This window comes from Plecotus auritus, assembly GCF_963455305.1.
Source record: "Plecotus auritus genome assembly, chromosome: 1".
Classification (NCBI taxonomy): domain Eukaryota; kingdom Metazoa; phylum Chordata; class Mammalia; order Chiroptera; family Vespertilionidae; genus Plecotus; species Plecotus auritus.
The window spans coordinates 79,803,983-79,816,521 of NC_137770.1; the positions used below are offsets into that span (position 1 = coordinate 79,803,983).

At 45.6% G+C, this 12,539-nt stretch overlaps 1 protein-coding gene across 3 annotated transcripts in view; it reads left to right on the forward strand.

The window, feature by feature from the left end:
- The window catches only part of RYR3 (ryanodine receptor 3), a 547,436-nt gene that overhangs the window by 454,231 nt on the left and 80,666 nt on the right, over positions 1–12,539 (forward strand). For all 3 annotated transcript variants that reach the window (XM_080659255.1, XM_080659256.1, XM_080659257.1), the window contains exons 58-63: positions 3,590–3,705; positions 4,297–4,364; positions 5,254–5,375; positions 9,696–9,745; positions 10,148–10,208; positions 12,032–12,270. In XM_080659255.1, coding sequence (XP_080515381.1) covers positions 3,590–3,705; positions 4,297–4,364; positions 5,254–5,375; positions 9,696–9,745; positions 10,148–10,208; positions 12,032–12,270 — 656 coding nt within the window. The remainder of the gene's footprint in view (positions 1–3,589; positions 3,706–4,296; positions 4,365–5,253; positions 5,376–9,695; positions 9,746–10,147; positions 10,209–12,031; positions 12,271–12,539) is intronic.

Genomic DNA, 12,539 nt, shown 5'->3' on the forward strand with positions numbered 1-12,539 from the left:
AAAGTAGCCAGAGGAGAGGGGTTTGGGGAACTGGGTGAAAAGGGTGAAGGGATTGAGAAGTACAAATTGTTAGTTACAAAATAGTCACAGGGACCTAAAGTGCAGCATAGGGGATGTAGTCAATGATCCTATCTAATAAGTAGGGAATATGCTAATTGACCATCACACCCTCACAAGATGGCAGTGCCCACAGCCAATAAAGAGGTGATATGCTAATTGACTGCCATGCCCTCACAAGATGGCGGTGCCCACAGCCACAAGTTGGTGGCACCCAGTCCCCTCAGCCCCGCCTCATCCAGCCTCAGTGCCCCAGTCCCCTCAGCCCTGCCTCATCCAGACTCAGTCCCCCAGTCCCCTCAGCCCTGCCTCATCCAGCCAGAGTCCCCCAGTCCCCTCAGCCCCACCTCACCCAGTCCCTACAGCATCCAGCCTCATCCAGCCTCAGTCCCCCAGTCCCCTCAGCCCCGCCTCATCCAGCCTCAGTCCCCCAGTCCCTTCAGGCCCACCTCATCCAGCCAGAGTCACCCAGTCCCCTCAGCCCCACCTCACCCAGTCCCTGCAGCATCCAGCCTCATCCAGCCTCAGTCCCCCAGTCCCCTCAGCCCTGCAGGGAAAGGCAGTTGGGGGTGATCAGGCTGGCAGGGGAGGGCAGTTGGGGATGATGATGCTGGCAGGGGAGCAGTTAGGCATCAATCAGGCCAGGAGGGGAGCAGTTAGGGGGCTATCAGGCTGGCAGGCAGAGTGGTTAGGGGCAATCAGGCAGGCAGGCAGGTGAGTGGTTAGGAGCCAGCAGTCGCGGATTGTGAGAGGGATGTCCGAGGGGTCCCAGATTGGAGAGGGTGCAGGCTGGGCTGAGGGACACCCCTGCCCCCTCCCCATGCACAAATTTCATGCACCGGGCCTCTAGTATTGGAATAACTATCTATGCGGCCAGGTGGGTACTGGAAATATCAGGGGGAACACTTTGTATATGACTCTCTAAGCACTATGTGATACACCTGAAATGAATGCAAAATATATTGAATGTAAATAGTAATGGAAAAAATTTTTAATAAAATAGAAAAAAATCATTTACAGCAGAGTCATGACAAATTATACATACACACTGTAAACATTTTATTGTAACTTAAAACATGTAAATATGCAGTCGTTCACAAGTCTTGGGCCCTAGGCCAGGCCTTTCTGCGTATGCTGCCCCATTGATTGCAATAATAAACCACATCCATCATGCATCCTCAGAGCTTTGCAATTGTGGCTTTTCTTTAAAGCAGCGAGACGTATGGCACATGCTAAACAATGGAAGTGCAGTATTCTTCTAGGTGTTTTGGTTTTGTTTTTTATTTCCTTCCCCTATCTTTTACAGTTTTCTCACCCATACCTACTTTAAAAACTATGTATTTGGCCCTGGCTGGGTGGCTCAGTTGGTTAGAGTATCATCCTGTACACCAAAAGGTTGTGGGTTCTATCCTTGGTCAGTGTGCATATGGGAGGCAACCAATCAGTCTCTCTCTCTCTCTCTCTCTCTCTCTCTCTCTCTCTCTCTCTCCCCTCCTTCTCCTCCCCCTCCTCCTCTTCCTATCTTTCTTCTTCTCCCTGCCTTTTCCTCTCTCTCTCTCTCTCTCTCTCTCTCTAAAATCAAAAAGCAGATCCTCAGGTGAGGATTAAAAAATATATACGTACATATATGTATTTGGTTGCAATTGCAGGTCTTTGCAAAATATGCAGTTTAGTTCTCATAGAATCAACAGTTCTCTTGACACTTTTATTTTGTTGTTTTATATACTATTTAATTAAGTTACATAACGATAATAGTAAGCATCAGTGACGTTTTATCTCAAACTTAGGTTTGTCAGAATTATGGTGAATGTTTTATACGAGAATGGTCTTGGCTGCTTACGTCTTAAAAGTAGAACCTGTTTTCCCGCTGGTCAAAGGCCAGTGGTGGCTGCGCTGCACGGGGACCTGTGTACTGAGCACTTTGTGGCGTGAAAAGCAAGCCAGTGTTCCTATCTGATAGAGCCATTCCTCCTAAAAGAAATGTTTGCTGAGCCAGCTGCTATTTCTTTTCATTTCCTACAGAATTTTGCTACTGAATAGCAGAAAACCAATGAAAAGCCTATACAAATATTTCGGTTATATCTCACATAAAAAAATAACTAAACGTATTTGCCATATTGTCAAGCAGGAAAGGTCAGGCCATGGGAGACAGCCTCCAGGGAGTCATGTGAGAAAGGATCCCATCGTCATTTTAATCCTGATCTTAACACCAAGAATGCGTACTGTGATTTGCTGATAAATCACTTGCTCACAGAAATGAAAAGTTCTTCTTTATTATAACTAATAAGAAAATCAAGGAAATGGAAAAAGAACAAAGATAATTGAATTGGGGAAACATGTTCTAGTGGCCATTTACCATGGGTTAGAGCCTGTGGTGGGCACTTAGACATATAGATGAGGAAGTGAGGTCCCTGTCACCACCAAGAACTCCCGATTTCTGCTACTCACAGCTCAGACCTACTCCAACCTCAGCTTCCCCTCCCTCAGTGGCAGTCCCTTCTTCTCTTGCTCAAGCCAGAAACCTTGGCTCTTCTCTTTTTCTCCCAACACACATCCAATCCTTCAGGAAATTCTGATGGTTCTACCTGTAAGATACCTAATATCTGATCACTTCTCACCACCTCCATGCTGTCATCATGATTGCTGAAAGAGCCTCCTACCTGGGCTCCCTGATTCAACCCTAGTCCCCACAGTCAACTTTAAACCTAGCAACTAGAGTAACTCTGTTACAGTGTAAGTCATATCATGTCATTCCTCTAGTCAAAGCTTTCAATAGCCTCCCATCTCGGAGCAAAAGCAAAATTCGAAGGATGGTGCACAGAGTCCTAATGATTTAGTTCCCTGCCGACCTACACCCTCCTGATCACCTGCTCACTTCCATGCCATCCACACTGCCCTCTGACATATGCCTTCAACTCAGCATGCATGCTCCCACCTCAGGACCTTTGCATCTCTGCTCCCTATAATGCAAAGCTCTTTCCCCAGATGTCCATGAGCACATTCTCTCACCTCCCTCAAGCCTTTACTCCGATATCCTGCACCCCATGAGAGCAGCACTGATTATTCTGATTAACACTACAATCCGCTCTCCCCCACTTCTGACACTCTCGGGCCCCTTCATCCTTCTTTAATTTTTCTTTTCTTTTTTCCACAAAACTTATAAACTTCAATCATTCCATATAATTTATATCTTGTTTTCTATATTTTTTGTCTATCTAAAGCTAGCATGTAAGTTCCAAGAAGGCAAGGGTTCTTGCTTGCTTCTCTGACTTATTCTCAGCTCACTATCTGTTGAATAAATAATAAAGATATTTTTGAAAAAATCTTTTCAGAAATTATTGTAGTATAGGTGTTGCATGCTCAGAGAAGCAGTTCCAAATACAAAGGGAAATTAGTCAAATGAGTCAAGTCACTGAGCCAGAATAAGGATTCGCATTTGGAAAATAAAGTCAATGCAGGTAGGATTGCTGATGCACCAAAGTCACGTAGTTATCTCTGTTGCTTCCTGGGGTTTACCCACTTCCAACCTTAGAGGTATGAAGGATATGGAGCTGGATGCCTCCTCCATGGAAAAGAGGTTTGCCTATAAATTTTTGAAGAAGATCCTGAAATATGTTGATTCTGCTCAAGAGTTTATTGCCCATTTGGGTAAGTATCTTTGCAATATGTCACAAACATGTATACTCCTCATAATATCTCATAATATCAAAGAATTTGATATTTCTTTATCCAGGAATGAGGCCCTCATACTGTAGCTGTTCATGATTCATTTAGGCATATGGTTCTGGGGAGGAAACAGTGGCAGAAATCCCTCCCCCACTCCACCTAACTTTAAAAAATCAGTTTCATGCTTGGTTTCCATGTTGGGTTTGATGGAACTACTTGTCATTTTTTTCATATAACTTGTCCTATTTTAACTTTCCCTTTGTTTTGCTTTGAGACCATGAGCATATGACTTACCCTCTCTGAAGTTCCTTTCTCATCAATAAAGTGGAGAAAGGGAAAATAATTATTTTTAATTTAAAAAAAAATAAGTGGAGAAAAGGATAGTGAAACAGCTTAGAGAACTGACACAGGAAGTAACTAACCAGCACAACTGTCAAGTCCTTTGTAAAATAAAAGATACTTTGTCAAATGGCCTGTTCGTGGCCTTGAGAAGAGCTGCTCTGTTTCTAAAACGCTGTGACTGGTTCTGGTTTTTTAACTCTGACCAACTTTGTGTTACTTGTGTCTTTGTAGAAGCCATTGTCATCAGTGGGAAAACTGAAAGGTCTCCCCATGACCAGGAGATCAAATTCTTTGCCAAAGTAAGTGACGCTCTGTGCTTACCTAATTACTTTCTTCTTAGGATCCATACTGTTTAGGGTACAAGTTAAGCCGACCCCACAAAGGTATCCAAAACTCCAATGGCTTCGATGAGACAGACATTTCTCATGTTTCTCTCCTGTGGAACATTCCCGAGGTAGGAAGGTGGTCCGAGGAGGCAGGCAGCCCGCTCTGCTCCACACATCACCCAGGGTCTCAGGCTCTTCTCTGATGCCCCACCGTCTCCTATGGTGGGGTCTGTGTCTGTGTGGTCCTAACTGGCTCACCTGTACCACATCTGTGGGAAAGGGGGAAGGGAGAGGGGAGGACAAGCTGCTACTTTTTTAAAAAGCTCTATCCCAATGGCTAGCACTTAGTCACTTGAGCCTCACCTAGCTAGAGGGGAGACTGGATAGTGCATTCTCCAGTTTGGTGACCTCGTGCCCAGCTAAAACACGGGGGTTTCTATTGCTAAGAGAAATACGGGGGGATGAATCTGGGTGCCAGTAAGCAGTCTCTGCCAGACAGCCCTATTCAGAGGACTGACTGCATGGGCGGCCTTGGGTCAGCCATGTTCTGAGAAGCAGTGATAGAATGTGCCAGGCTACTATTGCTGGACCAGGTACCTGTTGGATGCCATGCCCAGGAAGTCATGTCTCAGTGCAGGTGACCCACAGGACACCCCTGACAATGTTGACTCGGGACTGTGCTCATTGGTGGCCTTATCCTTTCATACACACCAGGACCGCTGGGTTCAAGCATAGAAGAGGAAAATGTGTTAGAAGGCCACCGGTCAGAGGCCTTTGCTCACTGAGCATGAACTTTGTCAAAGGAACCAAAGGAAGGGCTTTGGCTGGCTTCCTAAAAGTTATCTTCTGGTGGGTTTTCCAGGTGCTCCTCCCGCTGGTTGACCAGTACTTCACCAATCACCGCCTCTACTTCCTGTCATCCCCACTGAAGCCCCTTAGCAGTAGCGGGTATGCCTCCCATAAGGAGAAAGAAATGGTGGCCAGGTGAGTCTACGCAAGAAAGAGAAGGTCCTGGTGCTGATGTGGTTTATATAAACCTCCAGATTCCTCAATGAGTCTTTTGGAGAAATGAACTGTATCCTGATGATTGCTGGCTCAGAGGTTTTAGTTATCACCTGTTTTTTTAAAGTAATTTTATTCATACTTATCTATGTACTAGAGGCCCAATGCATGAAATTCATGTAAGGGACTTGGCCCTCACAGCCCCAGCTGCCTCAGCCCTCGCAGCCCCAGTTCATCTGGAAGGTCGTCCATACAGTCAGTCTATTGTTTGGCTGTTCGGCCGTTCGGTCAATTTGAATAGTACGTTTTTATTATTATAGATTATTATATTGGTGACATAGAAAAGTGCACTGTTTTGGGGTTTTAGTAGGGCTAGGGGAAAATTTATATATCAGGTTAACTTCTATCCTGAAATAACGTTTAGAAAAAGGCAAAGGTAATTCTCAAGCTTAAGAAATGCAAATATACAACATTGAGAAGAAGCAGATTAATGCTGTGTTCAATTCCATTCTTATCAGGCTTCTTAAGCTTAAAATTTAGGAACAGAATCATATCTTACAAATTCTGGTGTCGATGATCTGAGATTTACAACCTAGAGCAACATAATTCAAGTTAAATTCTTAATAGGAAAACATTTTTCATCAAAAGCACCAGCCCTTGCCCAGCCGGCATGGCTCAGTGGTTGAGCGTCCACCTATGAACCAGGAGGTCACGGTTCAATTCCCAGGTTGCAGGTTAAATACCCAGTGTGGGACATGCAGGAGGCAGCCGATCAATGATTCTCTCTCATTACTGATGTTTCTATCTCTCTCCCTCTCCCTTCCTCTCTTAAATCAATAAAAATGTTTGTTTGTTTCTTTCTTTCTTTCTTTCTTTCTTTCTTTTTTTAAAAAAAGCACCAGCCCCTTTACATTTTATGGGGCATAACACATGGATGCCTCAGCAGAGAAGAACAAAAGGGATGCTTCATGATCAGGCTCAGAGATGGACTCCACCATGCCCCAGGTTCTCTCTGAGTTTGACTTATGAATGACAAGGGAGGGTTAGACTTTTAAATGACAAAGAGTTAAAGACTATAATAAAAGCAGATAATCAAATCCTTCCCTAGCATCCACTGATGGTGAACAGTGTACATAACCTTATCTAATAAAGAGGGAATATGCAAATTGACCTTCACGCCATAACAAAAATGTCTGCGCCCACAGCAGAGGCCAAGTTCCTGTAACGAGCCTTAAGGAGCAATCAGCAGGGACCCCCTCACCCCCCTGGTGAGGCTTGACAGGGGACCTCAAGCTGTGCCCCTGCCCCGGCGCCAGGCTGGGAGACCTCAGGCCGCATCCCCCGCCAGGCAGGGCTTGACGGGGGACCTCAGGCCGCACCCTCCGCCTTGGCACTGGGCCAGGCGACCTGAGGCCGTGCCCCCCCACACAGCAGGGCTTGACGGGGCTGGGGCCAGCTGGGTCCGGATCTAGCCCAATGGTGGTGGGGCCGGCCAGGTCTGCATCTCGCGTGATTTCAAGGCGCATGTGGGTGGGCGGGGACTTGACTCTGGTTCCTGTGGCATGCCCAAACTCTGACAGGAGGAAGATTTTCATATACATTTTACTAATTTTCTTTTATCTCTGACACTTCTATTATAGAGAAAGGGCAAGTAGCAATATTAAAATATTTCCTCTAATTAATTCCCTTTTAATGTGCATGAATTTCGCGCACTGGGTCAGTAGTACTAAATAAAGACCCAGCTGTTCGGTATTGGTATCTTTGGGAAGATATTCAACATTAGGATTTAGCTAGCATTTATTAAACATACTCGGCTAAGCAGTGAGCTTAATTTTTCATAGGAAGAGTGTGCCCACTTGGGTATCATTATCCCAATGCTTTAAATTCTAAGAACACTGTGTATTATAATCTGCACTTTGCAGATGAGGAAACTGAGGTTTGGTCAGGTTGATGCCAGTGCCTAAAGCAACAGTGAGTAAGCTAGGGCAGGAGTAAAGGCCCAGGCCGAGTGTCATTTTCCCTGCACTGCCATTACTTAGCCTCACTTGCTAAGAAAGGAGGAACTCATGCTATCAAAATGGGATACCCTTGTAATCTACTGCTGGCCCGTGATTTCTAAATATTTTCAGGATGTACCCAGTGTATTTTGTAAGAAGTTAGGAAATTGAGGAGCAAAAATGAGATACTCAGATACATCAACAGAGGGCAGGTGTGTCTGTTTTCTTCTATTTTTTTTAGGTTATTAATTCATGGAAATGTAACATTTGTTCAGCCAGGCACCATTTGTCACGGCTGGCATACAACCTGGAGCTGATCAGCCTTGCAAAAAGCTCTCAGACTCGGCAGTGCCTGCCGCCCTCCGAGGAGGCAGTGATGCGCACTGCACCTGCTCACGTTTCCAGAACCCTCCTGTTTGCATCCTTCATCCCTGCCCCACTTCTGCACCGAATGCAATTCACCAGGGCTTTCCATGCTCTCTCCTAGGGTCCCTTTAATTTATCACCTTCAAATTCGGAGGGGACCCAGGCCTCTCACAACTCTGAGCTAAGGACAATGCTGCTGCTTAAATCATGGGCCCCCTAGAGGACAAGGAGGAGCCTGTGGAAGTTTTGGGCCCTGGCCTTGCTGGCCTGAGAAAGCACATCCCACAGCAAGAGGAGCCATGTTAGCATTAGGATCAAACAGCAAACCATCTGCTTTAGTTAGAGAGGTGTTATTTTGTATTTATACAGAGCATGTGTTTATTTCACCAGAAATAAGAAAGCCCCTAATTCTAAAAGCTAAGGGCAGAGTGACTACTCTGTACTTACAGATGAGAAAACTGACACACTGACCACCATTAAGTGGCTTCACCCACAGCCCAGCTGGTCAGGACAGAACCACAGAACTCCCGTTCCTCCTGACGGCCCCCCTCCCTCAACTCTGTGAGTTATCAGATACCAGACACAAAGCTAAAAAAAAAAACAAACAAAAACAAACAAACAAACAAAAAAAAAAAACACTGGGGAAGAGATAAAAAGAAGCAGTCCAGATTTCATTTCACACTAGCTGGATGCCAAGTTTCTATGAACTCATTCTGAGTCCTCTCAAGCTCTAGGCTGGGGGTTCCAACTTATTTCCACGGCAGAAATAATGACTAACCATGAGGGACTTAGGCTGTGATTTCTAGGGGACATCCCTCAAAGGCCCAGGCTGTTCACTGGAAACCACTGTAAGGCGAGCAAGTCTTCATCCCCACGGAAGTATTTCTTCTCCGTTTGAGCTGTCCTCTGAAAGACTTCCACCCTGGGTGGGGCATGGAGCCCGTGACAAGCTGTGAATGAGACTTCAGCTCAGCCTCACCTTGGAGTACCGAGTGTTTTTATTCAGCCTTCCCTCTTTCTGTCCCCCCGGGAAGGGCTACTTTCTGAAGGGGTCGCCAGGTCGTCTAGTTGTGCTAGTGCCAGGTAGAATTCAGAGGCATCTCCTCCCACAAGCACAGACAACACAGGTCAAATGACAGCCTAGTGCCCCTACACAGGGTCCATCAGGGCCCATCGACAGTGTGCTCAGAAACATCCATGGGCTCTTTTCCAGCTACCCAAGGCCCTCTATTAGGCACTGTGGAAAGTAAAACAGTAGACACAGCTGGGCCTCCAGGGCTTCCACAGCAGACAATATGGGCGGAAAGCATGGAATAGGGACAGAAAGCACAAAAGCAGAGTAGATGGGCTTTCCTGGCCTCCAAGGACCCAGCTAGGACAGCAACCCAGACAGGCCCATTGATGAATGGGAAATGACAAAGAAAAGCAATTTCTTATGTTTGGTGCTCCACACAGTATTGCTCATACCTGAACCATTAACATTCTTCCAACACCACCTTCCTGCCCATCTCCCAGCAAAGGGCTTACACCCCAGTGAAGGCTGCAGAATAGTTTGCCATCTGTTGCAACAATGGAAAAATTATGCCTCCGTCCAGAATCCTTGTTTATCCCTGAATGTCATACAAATGAACATTATAGTACTCTATAGCAAGGGGTGGTCTGCAACAACCGGCTCACTGCAGAACACTGTAACTGTTCCAGAAGGCTTGTTCTCTGTAAGGTTGGAGCTGCCTGTGAGGTGCCTTTCATAACTCTCTAACAAGACTACGAGAACCACGTGCTTTCCAGATGTGGTCCAGAGGCTTTTTTGAGGAGAACACAGTGCATCTTGCTAGAGTGCCATTCAGTGCTCTCTGTGTTACAGCATGGGGGCAGGGGGAGGGACGAATTAATCCTTGAATCTCTGTGCGTCTCCGACTCATGCTCTTTTCTGCTTCAGCCTGTTCTGCAAACTTGCTGCTCTTGTTCGGCACAGGATTTCCCTCTTCGGTGAGTGAGACAGGTATTGCTAAAGGGTGCAATTCTTCTTGTAACTATCCTGAACTCACATTTTGGCTTTATTTGTGGCTCCTTCAGACAACCTGAGCCTGGGGACCAAGGTGTCACCTTAATTTGCCATAGAAAATTAGTCTGAAGTATGATAAATGACCTCTCTATCCCTTGAACAGTTCAGATTTTCCACACCAATGAATGTTTTAAGCTCTGCCTTCAACATCCATCCTAAAGTAATATGTCAGGCCAGAGATAAACGCATCATCCCTGCCTATAGGCCTGGCATGCTGTGTGTCGGTGGTTAATTATGCTGGGCTGTGGTTTGTGTGTATTGAGAAGGTTGTGTTTGAAAGATGGGTTGAATGGTTCAGGAAGTCACGGTGATATTTTTTATTCTAGGGAGCGATTCTACTACAATGGTGAGCTGCCTTCACATCTTAGCTCAGACACTGGACACAAGGTAAGTCTGCCCAGTTTTTCCAAACGTTTCTCAAGACTCCCTCTCTAACCCTCTCCTCTCACGCATGATTGTACTGACAAGAAGACATGTCACTGCTCTGCAGGAGCTGGTGGGGGCGGGGTGGGGGCACACAGGGAAAAGATGATTCTCACCCTGGCGTCAACACTCTCATTTCTCAGTTCAAGTGGCAGAGGGCTACCACTGTGGTGTGTGCTGAACACTAAAAGCTGAGCATCTGGCCATTCTTGTCTCCTCTTCCTGAGAAGTTCATCTTTGAGAAGATAAAATAGATCATGTGGCACAGTGCCATGCCACTCTGTACCAAATTCTCCACAAAAAAGCAAGCGCTGCTAATGGGCGGCAAGGCCTAAGAGTCCTGGGGAGGGCAGCCAAGGCTCTCCGCAGCCAGAATGGCCCAGGGAGGAAATGCAGGATCGCAGACAGAGTTTGAGCCCATGGCCTGAGGGTCTGGTAGGAAAGATGGCTGAACAGGAAAGAAGTCTTAAAAATATATGTAGTCAGATAATATAAATATTTTATATTTGATGAGATAAAAAAAGAGAGAAACCGTGAAAAGGACTGACAGGAGCTTTCATTAGCACACTTGTGTAGAGCCCTTGTCAAAGACATACATCCCGATGCAGCAGAGGGGTGCCAACCTCGGAGTGGCCAGAAGAAAATCCACCACAAACTAAGAATGGTTACAAAAAAAAAAAAAAAAGCTTAGGGGATTTTTAGGTTTTTGAGAGAAACAAATACATGGAGTTATTAGGACAGCACAAAGTTTGCAGGATCAGACCAAAGCCTCCCGGGGGACTGAAATCCCTTGCAGTTGGGATGAGTGAGGGAAGTTTTCTCCCAGAAACGTGGAATGCCTTGAGAGAGGGAGTCCACTTTTTAAAAAACGCAGGTCAGTGTGATCATCATTCTTGAGAAAACCTGCGACTGGAAAGTCAGGAGGAGGATAGAAAGCTCATGACTACTTACAGGATAGGATCAAGCCTCGCTGACTTTATGTCCTTGTTTTTACTTTTCTGGTTAGTTGGGTGATCATAAAAGCAAAGATAAAAAGCAGCTGTGCTTGTAGCAAGCCTGTCATCATCTCATGAATAAGATGTAGACATGTGGAAAATAATAGATGATTTGTAGGCTTTGTTCCAATTCTAAGTTTTATAAAATAGTTTTTGAAGGAGGGCCTCAGATATGCACAGCTGATCTCCATGCCCACGTGCTTTTGAAGTGAATTAAGTTGTCTGTTTTAAAAGGGCTGGCTGTCCCTTTTCCTTCCCTCCTCCAAGTGAGGACATCCTGCAAGCTGTAGAAATCCACGCACCACTTGGCTTATTTCTTTGTTCTCTCTCAGCTCTGGCATCATAGGAGAGCGAATATTTCTCGCTAGGCCTTATCAAAGTTGCTTATCCCACAGTGAGCTACAAAAAAAAAAAAAAAAAAAAGAAAAAAAAACCTCCCCTCACTGTCCTTTTAATTAGATTTTTGCAGAAATAGGTAGCCTGCTGTGACAGATATAAACACCAGGTAACCAATATCGGTTTCATTCTGAATCATCCTCTGTGTTTCCAGAGTTGAACACAAATTCCCTCAAACTGAGCACACCGTCCAGTGCTAGCTTTACTCTTAGGGACTGTGAGGTCCAGGTTCCTCCAGGCCACTAACTACCCTCTCCGTCTCTCCTGACCCAGTGTAATCGGGTGACTGGGGAGTCCAATGTCTGCCCAGTTTACACTGCAGGTCACCAGTTTCAGGAAGAAGGTTAGCCAAAGCTTCAGGTTATGCTTCTGGTTTTGAACGTTGTTTGCTTACAGGACTGTCATGAAGTCAGGCTCAGAGCTGGTGAAGGCTGGGTTACGCGCATTCTTTGAAAATGCTGCGGAAGACTTAGAGAAGACTTCAGAAAACCTGAAGCTCGGGAAGTTCACCCATTCCAGAACGCAGATTAAAGGCGTCTCTCAGAATATTAACTACACCACGGTGGCGCTGCTCCCCATCCTCACGTCCATCTTTGAGCATGTGGCTCAGCACCAGTTCGGGGTGGATTTACTCTGTGAGTCAGATGCCATGGATTCACGTGCACATGGCCACAGACAGGAAGTGTGTGTGTGTGTGTGTGTGTGTGTGTGTGTGTGTGTGTGTGGCTCAGTCTCTGAGGTGGACCTTGAAGGAGGAGTAGAGAGAGAATCATTCCACACATTTTCTTTTTATATTTAAAAATTAATTAGTAAACTCTTGGAGGAGAAGAAATCCCCAAATTTGAGTATATAGTATTTCATCTTTTCCTACTATTATTCAGGACCAAAATTTTTCACCCACTGG